General features: G+C 38.6%; 1 protein-coding gene across 1 annotated transcript in view; it reads right to left on the reverse strand.

Moving 5' to 3' along the window:
* The window catches only part of LOC131148908 (calpain-type cysteine protease DEK1), a 59,012-nt gene that overhangs the window by 16,245 nt on the left and 19,893 nt on the right, over nucleotides 1–22,874 (reverse strand). The window contains exons 12-28 of the mRNA XM_058098871.1: nucleotides 17,699–17,861; nucleotides 17,242–17,515; nucleotides 16,958–17,108; nucleotides 16,738–16,849; nucleotides 16,469–16,634; nucleotides 16,270–16,340; nucleotides 16,022–16,113; nucleotides 15,692–15,854; nucleotides 15,383–15,454; nucleotides 5,672–6,049; nucleotides 5,463–5,578; nucleotides 5,062–5,359; nucleotides 3,273–3,592; nucleotides 2,729–3,080; nucleotides 2,235–2,555; nucleotides 2,019–2,123; nucleotides 1,749–1,877 (exon numbers count right to left, since the gene is read on the reverse strand). Of these exons, the coding sequence (XP_057954854.1) occupies nucleotides 1,749–1,877; nucleotides 2,019–2,123; nucleotides 2,235–2,555; nucleotides 2,729–3,080; nucleotides 3,273–3,592; nucleotides 5,062–5,359; nucleotides 5,463–5,578; nucleotides 5,672–6,049; nucleotides 15,383–15,454; nucleotides 15,692–15,854; nucleotides 16,022–16,113; nucleotides 16,270–16,340; nucleotides 16,469–16,634; nucleotides 16,738–16,849; nucleotides 16,958–17,108; nucleotides 17,242–17,515; nucleotides 17,699–17,861 (3,283 nt within the window). The remainder of the gene's footprint in view (nucleotides 1–1,748; nucleotides 1,878–2,018; nucleotides 2,124–2,234; nucleotides 2,556–2,728; nucleotides 3,081–3,272; nucleotides 3,593–5,061; nucleotides 5,360–5,462; nucleotides 5,579–5,671; nucleotides 6,050–15,382; nucleotides 15,455–15,691; nucleotides 15,855–16,021; nucleotides 16,114–16,269; nucleotides 16,341–16,468; nucleotides 16,635–16,737; nucleotides 16,850–16,957; nucleotides 17,109–17,241; nucleotides 17,516–17,698; nucleotides 17,862–22,874) is intronic.

Consider the following 22,874-nt stretch of genomic DNA (forward strand, 5'->3'; position numbering starts at 1 on the left):
AATCCATTAATAAATAATATAAAAAAATCAAAAACTAAAAAATTTTAGTTGTGCTTAGCTATGTCATGACAAGAGCTCATATTAAATACACCTATTTAGCCAACTTAAGATTTAAGGAAGGGTCAATCAGCTGCGTTAAAGACAACTTCTTTTCCAAGATGTTGAACTTCAATTATCATACCCACAAGAAGATGATAATCTTTGGACATAATTTTCTTGAACTTACATTTTAGAATAAATTTTGAAAAAAGTTACCCCTGGCGTTGTTCAAGAAATTTAAGAAACTTGAAGTTGATTTCTCCTTTCTTAGCACCCCACCTATATCCTTGGCATCAACAATTATTTAAATATTTTTGCTAAATATTCCCCATGATGCAACAATGTAACAGAATCTCTAAAAAAGGAACAAAGCTAATAATTTTATCCATTATAGAATGTATATTAGAAAAACAAAAAGTTGAATAATGGAAAATATGTAAGAAAATATATAAGTAGAAAAATTCAAGTGTCTCATGAAAATACAAGAAAAATACTCACTATATACATTTTAGAGAGCAGATTATTTAGGACTTGGTGCATATGGGGCCATTTTTGTCAAAAAAAAAAAATCTATTATGATTAGCATAAGTAAGGTCTGACCTGCAGAGTAGAAGTACAGCTCCCAGGCCTAGTCAGCAGTCTCTTCATCCTCTCCTTTAACCACAAGTTCTCCATTTTTCTTCATTAACTATTCAGATTTGTTTCCCCAGATTTCTGACATGGTATCAGAGCAATAAAAACATTCAAACCAGAGTGATCTAATTGTTGTCTAATCTCTTTCATTCCTCCTTGAATCAGAGATCTTCTCTCTGGTTGGAGAACTGCCTAAGCCTTCTTTTTCTGCTGTACAGTTGTCTGCAAGCTTTTTTGGGTGCTTTATGTAGTTGTTTTCTTTTCATGACGTAAAAGTAGTATTCTTTTTTCATCTTATATCCTGCGACTACTGGTTGTAATGTGCCCCTGATTTGTTGCAGTTGTGGTTGCTTTCTTACCTTTTTGTCCTCCCCTCTGTGGGTTATTATTTCTAGTGTCTCCTCCCGTATGACTGGTAGTCTTGACTTATTTTAGTCCTTAAAGCCCAGTGCTTCACACTCTTAAGGTACTTCACACCCAAAGGGGGTGTTTTGTTTGTGGCATCTTTCAAGATTCTTGAAAATATGATGCCCATAACATCGCATTCTCATGTTTGTTTGAGCATGGGTATCTTACATGCCAAGAATGCTCACATTCTATGGGCATCCTATTCCCATCACTTTGCCCTCACTTTTTTGTCTCAACAATGCCCCTATAATATAATATAATCACACTCCATTGTTATATATAAAAATGAAAGTAAAAAATTTTAAATTAGTATAGAAATTAATTATTTCTAATTAGAATATATATATATATATAATGTTAATTAAAATATATATTATTTTTAAAATGTTTATTAAAATTGTTGAAATGCAGGTCAGGCAGGGCAGAAATGAGGAAGCATTAGTTATTGTCTTTGGTATTCAAAGGAGTTATAGCTAGTAGGGACTGGCTTGGAGAGCATATGTACAGCTGCCATGTCTGGTCGACAGTCTTTCTCTCCTTCTCTCCTCTCGTCTTCTTATCCCTCACTACCCTTAAAACTTTTTTTCCCCATTAACCATTCAGATTATAACAGATTTCCAGCAACACATATAAGCAGTGTTCAATGCTTGAAATGAAGAGGCTATTACCTGAATACAAAAACGGACAGTGTAGATCCCTTCCTCATTATATTCCGGTGTAATAATCACTTCTGATATTCGCGAAACCTCAGTTAAAACAGCAACAGCACTCAAAAACCAACAATCACCCAATCGGCCCTATTCAAGATACGGTCCAACCAATAATCATATGAAACTAAAATAATGAATCAACTTCATCGAAAAGATTATCCTAAAGCAACAAAAACACACAAGATTAAAGACAAAACTCCTGCAAGCCAAGTTGCAAAGAAACCACACCTGACAAACATCAGAAGGATTAGCAGCTCCAGAAAATAAGCATGGGTGAGATTCCACATGGTTCGCTTTCACCATTTCAATAGGCCTCATCCACTTAGAAACAACCTTGGAAAAATAAAATACAGTTATTAGTGTTCAGATAACAAAAATTTCAACAAGAATAATCAGGATGACAAAAGAATCAATAATCCTCAATTAATCAAGACAATAATATACCAGCAGCTTTGATGGAGGATTTTCAGGATCTACAAATAGTGATTGTTCATTAGGAGGAAACTCCTGATCAGTAAAATGGTTCTCTCCTCTGGCAGAAAGGGCTTCTTTCACAGCCAATTCAACTGAAAGCATCCGTTGATTGATTTCTTCTCGTGTTTCCATCCTAGGTTTCCTCATCTTTCTGGCAAAAGAATCAACATCAAGTACAACCCCTTCACGCTCAGACCTCCTTTTCCTTCCACTTGAATATTGCCCATCCCAATCTACATCATCCCTGTCATATAAATCTACATCTGCAGGATCACTATCCCACTCATCGACCTAAGCAGAACACATAAATTACCAATCAATGTAACAGGTTCAACCACATAATTTACATATTTTGCAATGAAGTATGTATAGTTTTCTGAAGTTTTAAATTCATGAGACAACCTCATGAAATAACACTTTAAATCCCTAAATTGTAAATGGATAAAGTAACAAAGAGCACATACTCTTGATGGAGAATCTGCCCAGTGCCAATTATCTTCTGGAAAATCAACCATACTGTACTCAGCTGTTCCAATTGCAGCATAAAGAGCAGCAATCTCATCTTCAGTCAAGGACCTCCCCCAAAGGAAAACATCCATTATATGCATCTTAGATTCAGCTCCCTCACTGTCTGACCTCCCAAATGCATCCATATCTGTAGGCGGTCTACAGCCAATCCAAACTTCAGTTCCTAGTTCCCAAATGCTATTGCCCACACACAGCGGTAACCCAGTTTGGTAGCCATCAAAACTTCCATCCAGATAACAAGTTGCCTCGCCTATAACAGCATCAATGGTCATTGTTACAATATGCCACCTGCAAAGCAAAACAAAATCCCTTAAACAAGGCAAAACAAAGGGGGGGATAAAGAAAAAGGTTATGATGTACCCCTTCCAATCTCAGTGTTTGGGAAAAATTACAATAGGAAATGGAGAAGCAAAAGTGCATGCGCTCAGAACTAGACAAACTGAGCACCAAATACTGATCTGATAAGGAAAATGCACAAACCTTCCATCTGCAATGCTTGTTGCACTGATACTCCACTCCTTTGCCACAGTGGTGTGTCTATCACCTTTAGTAATTAATCTAAGCCCAACTTGCCCTGCCTCAATACCTTGTTCGGCACCAGCCACCAGGATTTCCCAACAAACTCTCTTCTGGAATTCAGAGCCTAGAAGGCAAATTGGTCCAGACTCAGGCTGAATCATCACTGCAATAGAGAAGCTAACCTTTTGACTTCGACAAACACTGGGATCAACTTGGCCACAGTGCCTTCCAATCGCTGTTGGCTCATCATCAAGGACACATACAGCTCCTGAAACTCCCGTCTGCCAAGAAGGTAAACAGTCTACTTTCATATAATCATTTAATTTTTAAGATAAACAAAGAATTGTATCAAAGATAAAGGCAGAGTAGATCACAAAGAGAACAAGGTTTCCTCCAGAACATAGTTTCAAACAATCATATCAGATCACAAATTTTTTCTTCCTTTTTTGAAAGTAAATATCATAATCATATTGGTTAACTCTTTTTTCTGGGTTAACAATTTATTATCCCAAAGTAAAAAACAATGAAATCTTTCAAGAACTTAAAAAGCAGCAAAAAGTATGGAGGTCCACTGACGCAGATCACAAGGTGTGCAAGAAAGAAGTACAGAATTGTTGTCCAGAAACATGTAATGCCTACTCAGGACCCCCTTTTTCAGAGGAAAGAAAAACTTCATTAAGAAGAGAAGAAGAATTTAAAATAAGGATAAGAGATACTAAAAATAAGAAAATAAGGAGTACTATAAACAATGAAGCGTTCCAATTCAACTAAACATCCCCAGAACATAAACCTTATAACATCCTGCACTAAAAGCCCAAACAGCTGCCAAACACTGAACCCAATCCCAAAGCAAATATTGAAGATAGCTTCTTCCCATTATAAATGCATCCATTTTACTCCTACCAGATCCCAACATAGCTGCAAAGAGCACACACTTCCACAAAGTTACAGAAGCAGAGGCTTAACAAAAGGGGTTACATTACGGTTAGTTCTTTCTATAATAAGCTGGACAACCCCGCTGAAACCGAGATTAATTCCCCTGGAAGGATTTGGAGAACTCCAGCCCCAACCAAAGAAACTATTTTTGCTCGAGGCGAAGTTCAAAATATGCTCACTACTAATAACCATTAGAATAGGGGAATAAATTTGGTTAATAGATGCTTTTTATGCAAGGATAATGCTGAAATCTGTGGATCATATTTTGCTTCACCATCACTGGACCAGAAATCTGTGGAACCTGGCTACTGATCTGGCCAGTCAGCACTGGGCTACAGCTGAGATAGTGGAAAAGGAGATCTGGGCATGGAGAGGTATTCATAAAAACAACAAAAGAAAAGAAAATACTTGTCCTTTATCCCTCTCACCATTCTTTGGGTTGTGTGAGAGACTCAAGAGCCTTCAAAGAAACAGTAATTTCTCTCACAACCCTCGAGGTTAAATGCATTACAGCTCTTACTAGCTAGTTTAGTCGATTGTGTATGCCCTGAGCCACACAATTCTTTATTTAATGGATACCTTGTCACGCAACTATTTTCATGCCATTTTGTCTCTCTCAACCTCTTTTTTTTGCACATGGGTGGCACTTCCTTGGTGCCCTCTAATGAATTCTCTGTTTACAGTTAAAGCAAAAAGACATGCTGATAAGAATTAAAGTATGAATTTGTTTTCCATAATATCAGAATGTATGAATGCCACTATGACTATGCACACACAAGTGCTTGCATTCAGGGGAAAAAGGAAATGTCCCCACCTGGACGGCCCTGCGGGCTAACTGTGCTGTGCGTATCCGACGTGCAATGCTTGAAACCCTCTCTCGTGCAAAAGAATCATCGAGAACAGAATCACCTCCTACTGCACGAACTGCAGCTGCCATGGCTGTTGCCTCCCTACTTCCAGCATTAGGAATAGAGGATATGAGAGAAGCCTCTAGTTCCTTCCATTTCCGCTCTTCCTTTTCAAGGAGAACCTTCCTTCTTTCTTTACCCCTTCCCTCCTCTTCACGCCTCTGCATTAAGATTTCCTCTTCCATCTCTTTCTCTCTTATGTAACTATAAAAATCATATAAAATAAGATTTTAGAAACGAACAGTTTGAGGTTTAATGATTTCACAAATAATAATAAAGAAAAAATCTGCACAAGCAAGTCATTTACCTCTCCTGAATAATTTCAAACTGTCTACGGTCCTCTGGCAACCATTTTTTAATTTTCTTGGCACTTAGGTTGGGAAACCCTATACTATCAAGGAAGAGTCTCAAGCGGACCTCATCCTGCAGCAGCAAAAGTACAATGAAATCATTATTACCGATCATAACAAATCAGCAAGCAAGCCAGCATGGTAAAGAACTAATATGTTTATTCACCTGTACACGCTCTGCTTTAGCAGTCAAACCAAGCAAAAGAAGTAAATAACCTCCAAACTTGTCCCACATGTAGACCCATTCAGTATCAATTGCTTCTTCCAATGCCAAAATCCGTGCATGCGCACACATTTCTCTTCTGTGGCCTACATCACTGGTTGAATCATGCCAAAATGGCCTTCCAAATCTCATTCTGCAGAAAAACGATCCAGCGGCAATTTCCTCGTTTTTCAGACGATCTCTCAATTTCATTACATCTGCTCTTGGGAGCACAAAATTTCCTGCCCTATCGCGCATAACTGTAGGGTCTCCAACAAGAAGAGCAGCTGAACTAGCTGACCTCTGTGGAGCTGAGTAAGTTCCAGATAAAGCATTTCTGGTCTGCAAGATAAAATATAACCTGCTGTTAAATGCAAACACAACCACTACCATATCAAATAAAAGGGCAATTTATATTACAATGCATTGAATTCAATCAAGAATTAGTAAGTAGAAAAGAACCCAAAGGGAGAAGGAAAAAAAAACAAACAAACAAACACAGGTTGCAAGATAATTAAGCACAGTTTAGAAGAAACCTTCAATTCAATCATATATATGAACGAACTCACATCAATCTGTATTTTATTGAACCAAAAATCTATACAGCATCTGGAGATACCAATTGATGCAGAGGCACACTGATGTGAATATCCAGATATAATTTGACATTTTGAAAACAAAGTTGTTGATGACAATTAAGCATAAAGTCGTATAACCAACAAATCTTTCCTCCTGGCTGTATAGCTGGTAAATACCCATTACTGCACATAATAACAAGAATTATATATGTCACTTATGGTGAAAATGAGGAAGGGCAAGGGGAGAACTTTCCTGTTTGGTATATTGACTCTTCCAAAAAATAACCTACCTACAAGAGAGTTAATAGATTGGTTTGCTCTTGAAATCTCAATAGCTCTTGACAAACTAAGGTCCCCATTTAGTTATGGAAAACAATTTTCATTTTCTGTTTTAGTTTCCAAAGAATTACGAAAGAAGTTAACTATCAGTATGACAACATTTGTATAAAATAAATGAACAATAAGAAAAGTTTTGGCACTTTTTGATTGTGAAAATAATTTTATATTCCATTTCAATTTTCAAATAATTACAAAAATGCCACATTATTTTACAATTTTCTAAATTAATATTAAAAAGCTGGAAAACAAATTTTATTGTTTACAAAATTTCTGACTTACTGCTTTGCATAAGGGAGCATGGATCCAAATCTTGGACTTTGATTTGCATTATGTATTGAGTTTCTTCCAAATCCACACAAATCCAAATTCAAGCCCCAAAGTCCATGATCACAAATACAAACTTATATTATTTTTGGAAGAGAGAAACATGTAATCTTTTTAGCAATTATTTTGAAATCCAAAAAATAAAAATAAAAACTTTTTTTCACAACTAAACAAAAATTTTATTTTTAATACAAATCTTGAAAAACTAAATAATAATCTAAAATTTATAATTTTTGGAAACTAAAAATGGAAAACAGAAAAAGTTTTCCACAACTAAATGGGCCCTAAATATTTCCAATAGTTTTCACCTTTTTGGGAATTTAACCCCACCATAAGGAGAGTATAATGACAATTCACAATATCAATAATATTGAATTCTTAAATGCAAATTTCTTTTTTCTTCCAAATCATTCATACTAACACATACAGCAAAATACAAAGACCTCTTGATATTTTTTGAAGAGATGCATGCCTCCTTGACTTACTAAAAATTACAACCACCTCACTTACTAGTAAAGGGTAGTAGAAAGCATGCTTTAATAATGAGTTTGCACTTCTAAAATGGTAAAGCAAAAACCCAACTTGAGAACATCATAAGCACAAAGCACATGCTCGTAAGCCTATGACCCACTTGAATCTTCATGCCTCACAATCACACATGATAAGAACACTGGAAGCAAAACATCAAGAAACAGACACATTGAAGAGAGGTCTATGTGGTCTTATTAACCTTATTCAGGACGTTGCATGTCCAAACAATATTTTGATAAAAAGAGAAGATGTATTAGTGAGAGATAAGAGAAGTGACAACATTTAAGGGACAGGAAGTCCACCAAAACTAAGAAACAAAAAACAAACCAAAATAAAAAGAAAGAAAACAAAACCAAGTACAAGAAAATAAAAACTAAGTAAAATTAACCAAGAAAACTCTTTTCAATCCCTTTCCGTCATAATTCACCAAGCACTTCAACTTAGCTAATTCCCTCTGACCCTTCTTCACTTTATTTTTACCACCATCAAGACGCACTTTGTTCCTCCAGAACCACATAGCTTCTAAATCCCTTAAATCTGGAGCTTCTAAATCCCTTCCCCCTGCATGTCCAAACAATATTTTGACCAAGAAAAATGATTTAGCTTTGATTTCTGTCCAGACATCAAGGGAATGCCACCCATATACAAACATCGATACATTTACCTGCTCAGCAAGGTGTCTTCAAGAATTACAAATGAGTCAACAGAAGGCAAACCACTATGCCATCCAGTAACAGTAATGATCCAGCGGTCTTTAAAAACATGTTGGAGTTCTGCTGTTCCTTCCAAAGCTCTCTTATTCCTTTTCCTCCACACCAACCAAAAAAAGGAAAGGGGAATAGGTACAAGGTTTTCTTCCTCTCCTTACTAGCACGGATTTCCTTCCATGTCCCTTGTCTATTGGATTGAATCCCTCTCTGTGTGAGGGTTCTCGTATTATACAGCAAATAGAAACGCCAATTACAAGGCTAAAAATCAGCAATTACAGCCATCTAGGAGACTAATTAAGACAATTACAATCAGCCTATTAATTACAGAATATCAACTACTTTCAGCCTACTAATCACAGAATATCTACAGCAATAATATAAAATCATGCCATTATTAGAGAGACTAATTATGGCACCGTATTTGACTGACATCCACAACTCTCCTTTGACTGCTCTAGCAAGAGCCCACTGATGTCAGATTGCAAAGATAGCAAGGTCCAATGGGGATGATCACTAGCAAGGGCATCCTCGTCACAAATGCTCCAAATATTTCCTTGGTCAGATATTTGGAGATGATAACTAATGAAGGCATCCTTATCACGAACAAAACTGAAGATAGAAGGGAGTTTGGTACTAAGAGGATATTGACTGTACCATATATCATGCCAGAAAAACAATTATCCCCACTTCCCACTTAGAAGCTGATGTAAGAGAAAAAAATTTCCAAACTCCAACAACATGTGGTATTCTCCCGGCTTAGTGGTCGAACCATTATGCAGAAGACCATAGTTCGAATCAATTACTTCCCTCCAAAAATTGTTGAGTAACTGGAGCCAGAGACGCATGTGAGCTGGTGCCGCATGTGAGCTATTAAGCCATGTTGAGCTGTAATCCGCAGCTGTCTGCGGCTATTGATTGAAGCCGAAATTGATTACAATTTAATCTGCCATTTACTGTAATTTCTCCAGCCATCTATCAATAGAGAAGTGTGTGCAAGTGAAAATGTGTGTAGAAAAGAGCGTGAGGAAGAGTGCAAAGAGAGCTGAGAAGAGAGTTTGTATTTTCTTCCAATTTCATAGTGGACTGTGGTGTGCTCCGTGGACGTAGGTCAATCTAGACCGAACCACGTAACTTCTGGTGTCCTTATTTTTCTAGCGTGTGTTTATTGCTCGTAGATTCCTAACAAGTGGTATAAGAGCCCAATTCGGAGCACAAACGTCAGATTCGAGAAATTCACTGAAAAACAGAACCCTATCCAGTGTCTCAAAATTGCATTTTGAGAGCACCACTGTGTTCCTCTTGTCAAGACGAAGCCAACAGTGAAAACCGGAGCTCGAAAGGAGCCCAGACGACACCGCACGCGCTTGCACGCACCGCCAACGTCCAAACGATGTGTCCACGTGCTCCCACGCGCCGGCAGACAGTCAGCAAGTCATCCCACGCACCGACGAACGCCCGGCGAAGAACGGGAAGGTTGAAGACAACATGACGTCAGCGCCACGTCACCTGTCCATGTCAGCGCTGGGTCCGCGCACGTCATCAACTTCAGCGCCATGTGGCGCCGAGTAAGCAGCCCAATCAGTAGCCGCATCATCACCCAGTCAGTGGCCGAGCCAGCCGCCATGTCACTCCGAGCCCACGCCACATCATCTGCCACGTCGGCAATTAGGACCCACAGAATATGCTAGCAAGTAGGCCCCACAGTGCCACGTCAGCAGTGGACCCCATCCCTGCCACGTCAGCAGATGGCGTCAGTAACGACATCAAGTAACGGCGTCACTAATGGTAGGTATATTCCATTAAGTTTGGGAATATTCCGTTAAGTTTGACCTTTTTGACAGAGAAGTTTGACCAAGTTTCTGGAGTCATTTCAAAACTGATTTTCGAAAGACTTAAACCATTTCTAAGGTTTTCGACCGTTCCAGATCCAACCGTACTGTTCATTTGAGCTAATTCCATCTTTTGATTAGCGAATCGAGATGTTGACAAAAAGAGCTCAAAGATCGAGATGTTTAACGGCAACAATTTCGGTTTCTGAAAGATGCAGATTGAAGATTACTTGTTTGGGAAGGAATTGCACTTACCATTTAAGAGAAAGTCAGGTTCTATGAACGAGGACGAGTGGGAGTTGCTTGACCGGAAAGGTCTCGAAGCTATCAGAATAACATTGTCAAAGTTTGTGGCATTTAATATCAAGCACATATCAACCACCAAGTATCTAATGGATGCGTTTTCTAACATGTACGAGCAACCGTTAGCCGCTAATAAGGTACATTTTATGAAAAGGTTATTTACTATGACCATATCTGCAAGTGAAAGTTTTACCAAGCATTTGAATAGTTTCAACGAGTTGTCGGATCAACTCGCTTCAGTTGGGATTACATTTGATAGTGAGATTCGTGCCCTACTAATTCTTAGTCAGTGCCCGAAAGTTGGAATGGTATTGTAATTGCAATCAGTAGCTCCGCAAGGAAATCAAAGCTAGTATATGATAAGGTCGTTAGCATAATTTTGACGGAAGAAATCAGAATGCAGTCAAACCATGATTCTACTTCAAGTTTAGCCTTGAACATGGAAAGTCGAGGCAGAGGAAGCAGACATGGACAATCAAACAATCGCAACAAATCCAGGTCCAGATCCAGAAATCCCAGATGTTCTCAGGACACAGGTTCCCAGGGCACAAAGAATATAAAATACTGGAACTATGGAAAAACTGGTCATTACAAAAACCAGTGCAAAGATCTGAAAAAAGAATATGAGACGAAGGCGAAGACAGAAGCAAATGTTGCTTCAGAAAATGATGATATGTTGATATGCTCTTTGAAGAGCAAAAAGGAGTCTTGGGTGTTCTGGAGCTTCGTTTCATGCCACTTGCAGTAGAGATTACCTAGAGAAGTATACACCAGGTGACGTCAGTAAAGTATACCTTGGCAATGATCAACCTTATGACATAACCGGCAAGGGGACAGTGAAGGTCAAGATGAACGGGTCAGTATGGAAGCTGAGAGATGTCAGATATATTCCAGATCTGAGGAAGAACTTGATCTCAGTTGGTCAACTGGTAGATGAAGAATATAACACAACATTCATTGGTAATGAATGGAAGATTTTGAAGGGTGCATTGACGATTGCATGAGGAAAGAAAAATGGAACAATTTATGCAACCCCTTATGCATGCATGTCTATTACAGTTTCTACAGGAAATGATGATAGCAACATTTGGCATCAACGACTCGGACACCTGAGTGAGAAGGGACTCAGGGTGATGCACTCAAAGGAAAGTTGAGCGATTTACAGTTAGTGAAGATTGACATGTGTGAGGATTGCATACTTGGGAAACAGAAGAGGGTTAGTTTCCAGACGAACACCAGTACCCCAAAGAAGGAGAGACTTGAGCTAGTCCATTCAGATATATGGGGACCAACGACCATTTCATCCACAACTGGGAAGCATTACTTCGTGACATTTATTGACAATCATTCTCGGAAGGTATGGGTTTACTTCCTGAAATACAAATATGATGTATTTGATGCTTTTAATATTTGGAAAGCAATGGTTGAAAATGAAACTAGTTTGAAAATCAAGAAGCTGAGAACCGATAATGGTGGTGAGTATGATGACACCGGGTAAAAGAAATTCTGCTATGAGCATGATATCAGGATGGAAAAAACTGTGCTAGGTGCTTCAGCACAACGGCATAGCCAAGCAGATGAACAAATTGTTGACAGAAAAAACTAGAAGCATGCTTATGCAGTCAGGCTTACCAAAGATGTTTTGGGCAGAAGCAGTCAACACAGCAGCTTACTTGATTAATAGGAGTTCATCAGTACTATTGGACTATAGACTACTAGAAGAAGTATGGAGCGGTAAAGAGGTAAGAATTTCACATTTAAGAGTTTTTGGTTGTGTTGCGTATGTACATATCAATGATCATGTCAGGAATAAGCTTGATCCAAAATCCCGGAAATGCACCTTCGTCGATTATGGTGGAGATGACTATTGGTATCGCATTTGGAATGATGAAAATAAAAAGGTGATCAGAAGCAGAGAATTTTTTATGAAAAGGTAATGTACAATAATAGACACACAACAAAACCTACAGAGTTTGAAACAACCTATGTAGATGTGGATGATATCCTAGAAGGTGTAGGGACACGACAGCGGAACACTGAAAATCCTCAGGCAGAGGAACCTGTGGAGCGAATTGTTGCACCACTGCCTCCTACTCCAACTCCAAAGCTTAGGAGATCTTCTCAACAACATGTACCAAATAGGAGGTATGTGAATCATTTGCTTCTTACAGATGGAGGAGAACCTGAATGCTATGTTGAAGCTGTCAGGTAGGAGATTCAAGCAAGTGGGAGCTTGCAATGAAAGACGAGATGAAGTCTCTTACCTCCAACAAAACATGGGAACTAGCTAAGTTGCCCAAAGGTAAGAAGGTTCTTCACAACAAATGGGTGTACAGGATCAAAGAAAAGCATGATGGATCCAAGAGGTATAAAGCCCGGTTAGTAGTCAAAGGTTTCGAGCAGAAGGAAGGAATTGACTACACTGATATTTTTGCACCAGTTGTGAAGCTGACAACCATCAGATCTGTCTTGAGTATTGTTGCCTCAGAAGGCTTACATCTTGAGCAGTTGGACGTGAATACGACATTTCTTCACGGTGATCTTGATGAGAAAATTTATATGCAACAGCCAGAAGGATTCTCAGTTAAAGGTAAAGAGACTCTTGTATGCAAATTGAAGAAGAGCTTGTATGGTCTCAAACAAGCTCCTAGGCAGTGGTACACGAAGTTTGACAGTTGTATGCAGAGGAAAAATTTTCAAAAGTGCAATGCCGACCACTGTTGTTATTTTAAGAGGTATCGTACTAGCTATATTATCCTATTGTTATATGTTGATGATATGCAAGTTGCAGGATTAGATATAGAAGAGATCAGAAAATTGAAGCAGCAATTGTCAGAGGAGTTTGACATGAAAGACTTGGGTCCTACAAAACAGATTCTTGGGATGCGGATCTCTAGAGATAAGCAATAAGGAACGTTGCGGTTATCTCAGTCAAAGTACATTAGCCGTGTTTTACAGAGGTTTAACATGAGCAACACTAAAACAGTAAATACACCATTAGCAAGTCACTTCTGTCTCTCTAAGGATCAATCTCCCTAGACAGATGAAGAAAAAGATTCCATGGCTAAGGTACCATACGCCTCAGCCGTTGGAAGTCTCATATATGTTATGGTTGGTACTAGACCAGATATTGACCAAGCAGTGGGAGCTGTCAGTAGGTACTTGTCAAATCCAAGGAAGACTCATTGGGAAGCAGTGAAGTGGATTTTGAGATATCTACATGGCACTATTGATAAGTGTCTATGTTTCAACAAAAGCGACTTGAAAATTCAAAGGTATGTAGATGCCGATTTTGCAGGTGAAATTGATCATCACAGAAGCACCACTGGGTATATATTCACTGTTGGCACAACAACTGTTAGTTGGATGTCATGGATACAGAAGATTGTTGTTCTATCCAATACAGAAGCTGAGTACGTAGCAGTGACAGAAGCAAGTAAAGAGATTATTTGGCTTCAGGGTTTGTTAACAGAGCTCGGAATAAAGCAGGAGAGAAATGTTTTGCATAGTGATAGTCAAAGTGCAATACATCTGGCAAAGAACTTTGCATTTCATTCCAGAACCAAACATATTGGACTTCGTTATCACTTCGTCAGATCTCTGTTAGAAGACGGTGTGTTGACACTTGAAAAAATCCAAAGTAGTAGGAATCCAGCAGATATGTTAACAAAGGTGGTAACTACAGAAAAACTAAAGTTGTGTTCAACTTCAATTGGTTTTCATTCCTAAAGACATATTTGAGCACATCATTTATCACTAGTTGAGGAGGCGTCTCCGTCTCCAAGTGGGAGATTGTTGAGTAGCTGGAGCCAGAGATGCGTGTGAGCTGGTGAGCCGCGTTGAGCTGTAATCCGCAGCTGTCCGCGGCTATTGATTGAAGCCGAAATTGATTAAATTTAATCTGCCATTTACTGTAATTTCTCCAGCCATCTATAAATAGAGAAGTGTGTGCAAGTGAAAATGTGTGTAGAAAAGAGCGTGAGGAAGAGTGCAGAGAGAGCTGAGAAGAGAGTTTGTATATTTTCCCGATTTCATAGTGGATTGTGGTGTGCTCCGTGAACGTAGGTCAATCTAAACCGAACCACGTAATTTCTGGTGTCTCTTATTTTTCTGGCGTGTGTTTATTGCTCGTAGATTCCTAACAAAAATTATCTTTCTCCTTCATGAATCTTTAAAGCTATTTTCCAAGGAGAGCTTTATTGAAAGTAGCATGTCAGAAGGCCTTATATGGCTTCATCTCTGGATGGGTGTAATGTGTTATGCAAGTGGTGAGACACATGCTCATGTCTTTCTTCATTGTTCTGTGGCTTGGTTATTGAACAAGCCTTTTTCGTCTACCCAAACACTGTTGGGTATCCCTTGTTCTTTGGAGGATTTCTGTAGATTGCTCTTTCGGGAGGCGTATGAATGCAAGGGAACTTTGGTATGCTGTAGTTTTTGTTGTCTTGTGGGTGCTTTGGCTGGAGAGAAATGCTTGCATTTTTCAAGATCAGGTTTTTCCCATTGAAGTGATCTAGGACTGTACTGTCTTTTTGCTTTGCAACGGATTTATTCATTAGGTTACTTCGGATATACTGCATGATTGGTTGGGTATATTAGTTTGAGTTTCTTTCGTTTTCCTTGTTTGCATTTGATTTGTTTTTTCTTGCTTTTCTTCTATTTTGTTAGGAGGATTTTTTATCTTATCCTCCTTGTGTATTCCTTCTTTGGTTAATAAAGTTTCTTTTTCTAATAAAATAATTGCCCCTCACACACACACACACAAACACACTCAAGAGCTACCCATGTTTTGTTAAAACAACCAGATATAGTCACCTAACATACAAAATATTACAGAAGTTGAAAAACAAGAATATAATAAGCTAACTGAAACAGGATATAGATCAATAATTTATTAAACCAATCCATCATTTTATGCTGATGAAATATTACAACACTGCCTAGATACACAATACTATAATTGTAGCTGAGCTGTCATTGCAAAAAAAAACAAAAAAACAAAAAAAACATTTGATTGCTCAGGTACATAAGATTTATGCATACTTATAAAAGGAAACACACCTTCGTGGCAGATCTGGCAATTGCTTGAATAATGGTTTCTTTACCAAGAAAATGAACAGCATCTTCCATCATCTGGGGATAAAAAAAAGGGCATAATAAGCAGGAGGGTATGGTTAAACATGATATCTATTAATCATCAGAGAAAAAGAAGGTTGAACATTGTACATAGAAAGGGTAATCACTACCCAAAAAAAAAAGTGTAGATAATTTTTTGACAGATACAAAGAATTGCCATCAATTAATTTCAAGCTGATGAAAACATTGAACGTTCAAGAATCAAATTATTTATTCCATAATGAAAGCATTAACCTCAAGGGTCAAGCAAGGACGAGAAACAGCAAACCCGAACGCCACTACAAGAGTGATTGCTGATACAGCAGCACCGGCAAATGGCGGATATATTTTCAAACTAGCAACAACACCCCAGCCCTCAGTTGCCAATGCAATTCCATAAAGCACTAGAAAGGCAGCACTGTCACAGAATTGATGTCACAAACATTAGATATGAATAAATAATCGTGCAAAAAAGTACGTGAAGAAGACTACACACGGCAGAGAAGCCAAATGAATCAATTACGAACAGACATGAAATTCTTCAACTGTTAGGAAGCTTCAAATTGGACAGAATTTCCAACATACCTAACATTTTTTCCACAATCTGCATGAGCATCATAAACATATACAGGCAGTACTCTTGGAGAATAAACTACAATAGGAGGTGAAAGCAAAACCTGTAGAGAAGAGAATAATTTCATGACACAAAATGAACATGAAAAAAATAATCAGAACCAAGGAGAAACTACCCAAGACCATGTAAAGGCATGTGAGAATCAAATTTAAATAAGGAGCTTTGGAACTTAATTAAAGATAACTCCAATAAAACTCACAGTTAATGCCCTCCCAGCAAGAAGAAACAAAAATGAGAAATAACCAACTGATGCTCCAACAAAGGGCTTATCTGAAAAACAATTAAGCAACAATCATAATGTTATTTAGCAGTGTACATGAATCAAAGATTAAGAAAAAATTTTCTTCTCACAACATGATTCAGTCAAATAAGATGCTGATAACAGAATTGGTTATGACCTTCAATCAATCCAACCATAAATGCCGCTAAAGCCAAAAGAAAAGCAAGAAAACAAACAAAGAACATCTGTGTCCTGGTCAAATAGAAATTGTTTGAAGCCCAATAGTGGATAACACCAATAGCTAGCACAATCAGCAGAAGAATCAGAAGGAATGCTACCCCTATCTGTTTCAAATGAAAACAAAAAACAAAAAAAAAAGGAAAAGAAATCCTGTTAGATGGTGTCCCATCCAAAACGAATCAAAGAAATGAAACAAAGTTCACTCACTGTCCAAGGTTTAACTATAACTATAACGGCTGATATTGCACCAAGAAGAAGAAGAAGACCAATAATCACAAATACATGAACACCTTGAGAAAGTTTCCAATCATCATCCTTCCTGAAAACAGATCCCACAGCATTATTAAAGGAATATGCCCTCACACATTGAAGTAAATGCGCAAAGTTAACCGCCTTTATTGAACTTATATCACAAAAATATACGCACCATTTATACAAACCACAGCAAAGTGATAGCAATGCTGGAATGCACATCAAAGGAAGTAAAGCAGCAAGGAAATCGCCCTTTGTTGGAAGCTGGTCATCCCTAGAACTCACAACCTCCATATAGGAAGCACCACAAAATGCCACGAGAACAACTACAGAAAAATCAGAAAGGTAAATGGTACTTTAAAAATACCATCAAAATCCATGAGAAACCTACAAATACCAACCAATGAGTTGCAAAAGGAAATTGAAAAGTCCAGAAAACAACTAATATAAGCACTATACCTGCAAATATTCCAACGCAGATGGCAGAAGAGAGAGAGAATCGATATGTTGCAAACCATGAGACAATTGGCAGCACGCCACTAACTATTAAAGCAATTGCGGAAGCCATTGCCCAGCCAAGATACAAATAAGACTCATAAGGAGATGTAAAGTTATTTTGGTCATTAGTCCAAGGCTTGTAACCCAACTCATCTAAAGGCTTGGCAGATACTATTGCACCCAGAGCTAATACAGATCCAACAAATAAAGATATACAAATGCCAAGAACAACACCCTGAAAAGGACAGTGAGAATATATTAATTTAAAAAAGAAAAAACTAAGTACAAGAAAACCTACAAATGAAACTATATAAAACAACATAAAACTAAACAATAGGTTTCCACCAAATGAGTTGTAAACTTGGTTTTACAAATGCTCAAGTAAAAACATGAAAAGGGAAAGAGACACAGTACAAACCTCCTTTGTCCCTGGGGTAGCATGGCTTCCTGCATGACCTACACATTCTACTTGTGGAACCCAAAATCGGTAACCATTACGGATCCATATAGGAGTGGCAACAGAAAGGCATCCCACCATTAGTGGGACAGTTAATGATAATCCAAGAAGAACTGATGATTTGCTGCAAAACCAACATGGACAAGCAACCAATCAGAAATTATCCATGACACAAGAAAGGTTGAACCAATCTCAATAGGTGGAGTTCTCTAAATTTAGGCACTAGTATGATCCAGAAGGAAAAAAAAAAAGAAAGAATAAACTACCACTAATTGATCGCTATTCAAAACTGTATATGGTTAACCAAGTGGAACAATGTGGGCAATCAAAAATGTTGCACTAATAATTTACATATCGAATTTCTCTTTGAAACTTTAACATCATTGCCCTCAAAAAGGGTTGACACTTTTAACTTGTAAAAAAAAAAAAAACAAAAAACAAAACAAAACAATAATACACTGGACCATGTATTTTTCACAAACTTCAAAAGAATCTTGCCATCTAAATATTAATGATTTCCTTGAGAGCCTCATGGGAAAAGCACTGAGAACAATGGAAAAAATTATAAGAAAGGCCCACTGGGTACCATAGAATGGCAGAAATATCTTTGCTTTTCTTTTCTTTTTTGATGAGTAAAAGAAAAGACCAGGCCCACCGGAATATTTCTTTCTTTTTTATGGGCAAGCATTACGCTCAAACCTAATGTTACATGTTTGTCACAAAAACAGAATGTACAGATGTGGAGGTAAGGCCACAGCATCATGCCCTCCCAAAACAGTGAGGGAGCTCATTGGTTGTCACATTTTTCTAAAGTCTATATTCATTGAATAATTTGCGGGGAAAAGCAAAAGAATACAAGAACCACACAAAAGTGAAGTAAAACATATAAAGGAAAAAAAAAAAAGCTATTAAGCATTGAAAAAATTAATAATGCCAATACAACTAGATCTCCTTTAATGGAGTATGCCAGACAATTATTTTCTTTTCTGTTTTCAGCTACTGTCCCCTTCTAAACATTGAAAATAGCTAATCTTTATAATTTAATGCGTGTAATTTTATCCTTATTTCAATTTCAAATTTGAATATTTGATACATACGTATTTTTATTTTAAAAATGAAAACATTGAGAATCTCTTTGTAGAAGAAAATTTACTTTTGTGAGCATAATATGTGCGATGTACATGTGCATGCACGCACAAGAAGGGCAACTTTCTTCAAAATATTTTTTTAATACAGCTCATAAGGAAAGAAAGAAAGTTTGGAACCTGGATGTCACTTAACTTGATTGATATTTATCAATCCTCTATGATTTTATTGCTCTTATTACATTACAAACTTATTACAAGCTATTTATCAATCCTCTATGACTTTTATTATTCTTATTACATTACAATCTTATTACAAGCCTCTCTCCATGTATGCCATCTCCTTCACTCCCTTCCCCTCTCCCGTAGCCCTTGGATTTGTTTGGCTTGTGTTTGATCATGGCTCTTACTCACCATAAGAGAAGGTGGTTCTCATTAGATGTCCAGATCAAAGGTAAATCCTATGATCTGTGTTTAGCGAAGTAGGGGAGGGTGGTTTCATTGTTGCTTGAAAGGAACCCTCTTTGCAATTGATGGGTTCGGGTTTCTTTGACTGCAGCACAGTGGTTCATCAATGGGCTGTCTTCAGTGTTTGGGCTGGTAGGGGGTATCTTATAAAACAAGATAACGGAAGGTGGATTAATTGGATGGCAGTTAGATCGACGAGGATGGGTAAATTCTTGGACTTTGGCTTAGGATGGAATTGGAAAAGTTTCTCCATTTACATCCCAGGTGGTGCTTGTGATGAAGGTTGGCAAAGTTTTGTGAAAGAGCTTGTCCGTTGGTCGTGGTTTCCTGTAATGGAGATGGCCATAAAGTGAATGGAAGATGCAGTGCAGGGAGCACATCAGTCCTGGAAAGAAGTTTTGTCACTGGAGAGGAAATTTTTGTGTAAAGTGTGGTAAGAATCTGCACCAGAAGACAATCAGAGTTGGTGTGCGATAATCAGAACATCAAGCTGTAGAAATTAGCATCTGGCCTTAAACAGAGGCAGGTAGGGTTCTGCAGGAGGCTACCCAGGGGTTGAAGATGACGTGGTCTGGGCCTGGTGCTCTCACTATTCCGTTAGATCTGGTCCATTTTCTGGTTATCTGGTTTCTTCAGGTTTAGGCCTGGATTGGACTCAAGTATCAGCCCAGCTGGGAGTCAATGACACCTGCTGGGTGCAAGATAAGATAAGACTTAAATGGGCATCCAATTCAGGCCAAATTATCTACCAGTCACCTGTGTCAAGATACTCGGCCATATTTTAGTAAGGGCTTGCAGCAGCAGGCCCATTGCACATCTCAGGCATCACAAATTTGACCCAATAGCAATCAGGTCAGGCCCAAAGTTCAAGTTACACTTTAAATGAGCAATCTATGGATTCATTTCCATCTCCAAAGCAGGCACAAGTCCCACCTGTTTTGTGGCTGAAAAATGAACAGGCAGATACCTTCTCTTCACAGGAAAAAAGACTTCAATCCAACTAGGCCCGAAGGACAAGAGATTGTGAAAGCTAGTCTCAAATCAGTTAGTTCTGGGAGTATGGCTGATGTGGCTGCACCTTTAGTGAGCGAGGAATGTTGTGGAGAGGAGAGAACTTCAAGCGAATCCCGGTGGTTGTTGAAAAAGGAGAGGAAGGGAGTCTTTTGGTATAGGAACCAAATCTGAAAGTTAAGGGGCCACAAAGTTTATGCTCGTCAGACAGCAGTCCAGACGGGTATGGAAACGAGAAAAAAAAAAAGATTTGAGAAGTGGTAGCATTCTTGTGGGGTTAGAAATTCAACTATTGTATAATGTCACCAAATCATTTACTGCATAGACCGCAATATCGAACTATACATACCACCGTATCACTGTCAAAGAAAGGAACAAAGATAAAAAAAATATCATTAAATATAACTCACGAGTCGTACCTAATACCAATCAGGCCCAAAGTTCGAGTTACATTTTAAATGGGCATCCTATGGATTCATTTCCTTCTCCGAAGCACGCCCAAGACCCACCTGTTTTGCAGCTGGAAAAAGAGCAGGCAGATACCTTCTCTTCACTGGAAAGAGACCTCAAACAACTAAGCTTGAAGGACAAGAGATGGTGAAAGCTAGACCGAAATATATTAGTTCTGGGAGTATGGTTGATGTTGCTGCACCTTTAGTGGGCGAGCAAATTTGTGGAGAGGAGAGAACTTCAAGAGAATCTCCGTTGGTGGCTGTTGAAAAAGGAGGGGGGGGGGGAGAATATTTTGGTGCGGCAAACCAAATCAGATAAGAAGCCAAAAGGTTTATGCTCATTGGAAGGTATCACAGGCAGACTATTTCACGCCTTTGTGAAAGGACCGTGCAGTGCTAGCTAAAGCACTCTTACTTAACTAGCTAGCATGTCGTTTACCACAATTCATCCACAAAACACTTTCATTATCATTCAATCAAATATCAGCAGAGGCAGTAAGCAATTATGAAAGCAGTGGCAAGCAAGCAGTAAACATTGAAGCAACGTAATTCATTAACACCTCCATTAACATTGCGTGTTTAGTGAGGGAGGCAAGTAGGCTAAACACATTGATAATAACTAGTGAGTTTTATAAGATTGATGAACACTCACTCTCCCCTTAAAGAGCTTTATATGCAATTCTCACTCTGTCACTAGGAAACATCAAAGTGACCAAGGAGTCATACTGCCTTATTTGGCACAAGGGGAAACAACTACTAGAAAATAACCTTACACTAGTATTTACATGATGGAAACCCATCCCAAACACACAAGACAAGTAGTCACAGGCAAGCAAGCTCGACTCGTGACGCTCCCCCACTTACGCGGTCAACGTCCTCATAGACTTTGACACTAGGTACACTTCTACTCTGTCCAAGAACGGTTGCATATCTTCCACAGAAATCCAGTAGATTTCTTCATCACCAAGGTCTTTCCACTTCACTAAGAACTCCCGCTACTTCTTTCTTGAGGATATGAACTCTCTGTCTACAAGGATATCTTCAACTTCACGTCTATCAGGTTGCACTATCTTCAACTCTGCTCTATTTGACTAACTTCTACTCAGATCGTCGACGTCAGCGTTGAACGGCGCAGCTAATGTGAATCATGTGATGCACTTTCATCCAAGTCGAAGGGTTGATTCTGTAAGAGGCCTTCCCGACTGGCCAAGATGGGGACTAGTCCTTCATATTTGCAAAGTAGTCTCCTATGTTGAAATGTTGCGGTCTTCTCCCCTGATCTGCCCACTTCTTCATCCGCTTAGAAGCTTTCTCCAGGTAGGCTCAAGCAATCTCTGCATTCGGTTTCCATTCTCAGGTGAAGATGTACGCCTTGGGACTCTTTCCTCTATACGGCTCATCCACTGTATGTGGTAACAGTGGCTTCTGGCAAAAGGGCTCTTGTTGGTTGTTGAGCTCCTTTGGGCATTGAAACAGAACTAAATCACATAAAATAGTTGCACCCAATTTTTTTGGTAGGCGTTGACGAAATGGCGCAAGTACTCTTCCAATAGCCCATTGAGTCTCCCCGTCTGTCTGTGGATGATAACTCAAAGATATTTCAAACTGTGAACCGAGGATTTTGAAAAGTTATGTCCAAAAGTTGCTGGTGAATCTTAAGTCTCAGTCACTAACAATATTCACCCCAATATTTCACAACATTTTTAAAGAACAATTGTATTGTCTCCTCTTCCGAACAATACTTTGGTGCGGCTATAAACGTACCATACTTCTAAAACCTGTCTATAACCACAAAAATAGACCTTGCATCTCCCACTCTGGGCAAGTTGGTGATGAAGTCCAGTGAGACACTTTCCCACGATTTGGATGGTACTGGTAGGGGCTCCAGTAGCCCTATAATCTTCCTCCGCTCCACCTTGCCTTGTTGGCAAGTGAGACAAGTTCGGGTATAATCAACCACATCATCACGCATGTGCGGCCAATAATACCTTTGTTTCAATAAAGCCAAGGTGCGCTACAATCCTAGATGTCTGACCGACATGGTATCATGACACTCTCTCAACAATGTCTTCCTCAGATCACCAGCTCATGGCACAAAGAGTCGGCTACCATGGGTTATTA

The sequence above is a fragment of the Malania oleifera genome, chromosome 2 (assembly GCF_029873635.1).
Source record: "Malania oleifera isolate guangnan ecotype guangnan chromosome 2, ASM2987363v1, whole genome shotgun sequence".
In the NCBI taxonomy this organism is placed as follows: Eukaryota; Viridiplantae; Streptophyta; class Magnoliopsida; order Santalales; family Ximeniaceae; genus Malania; species Malania oleifera.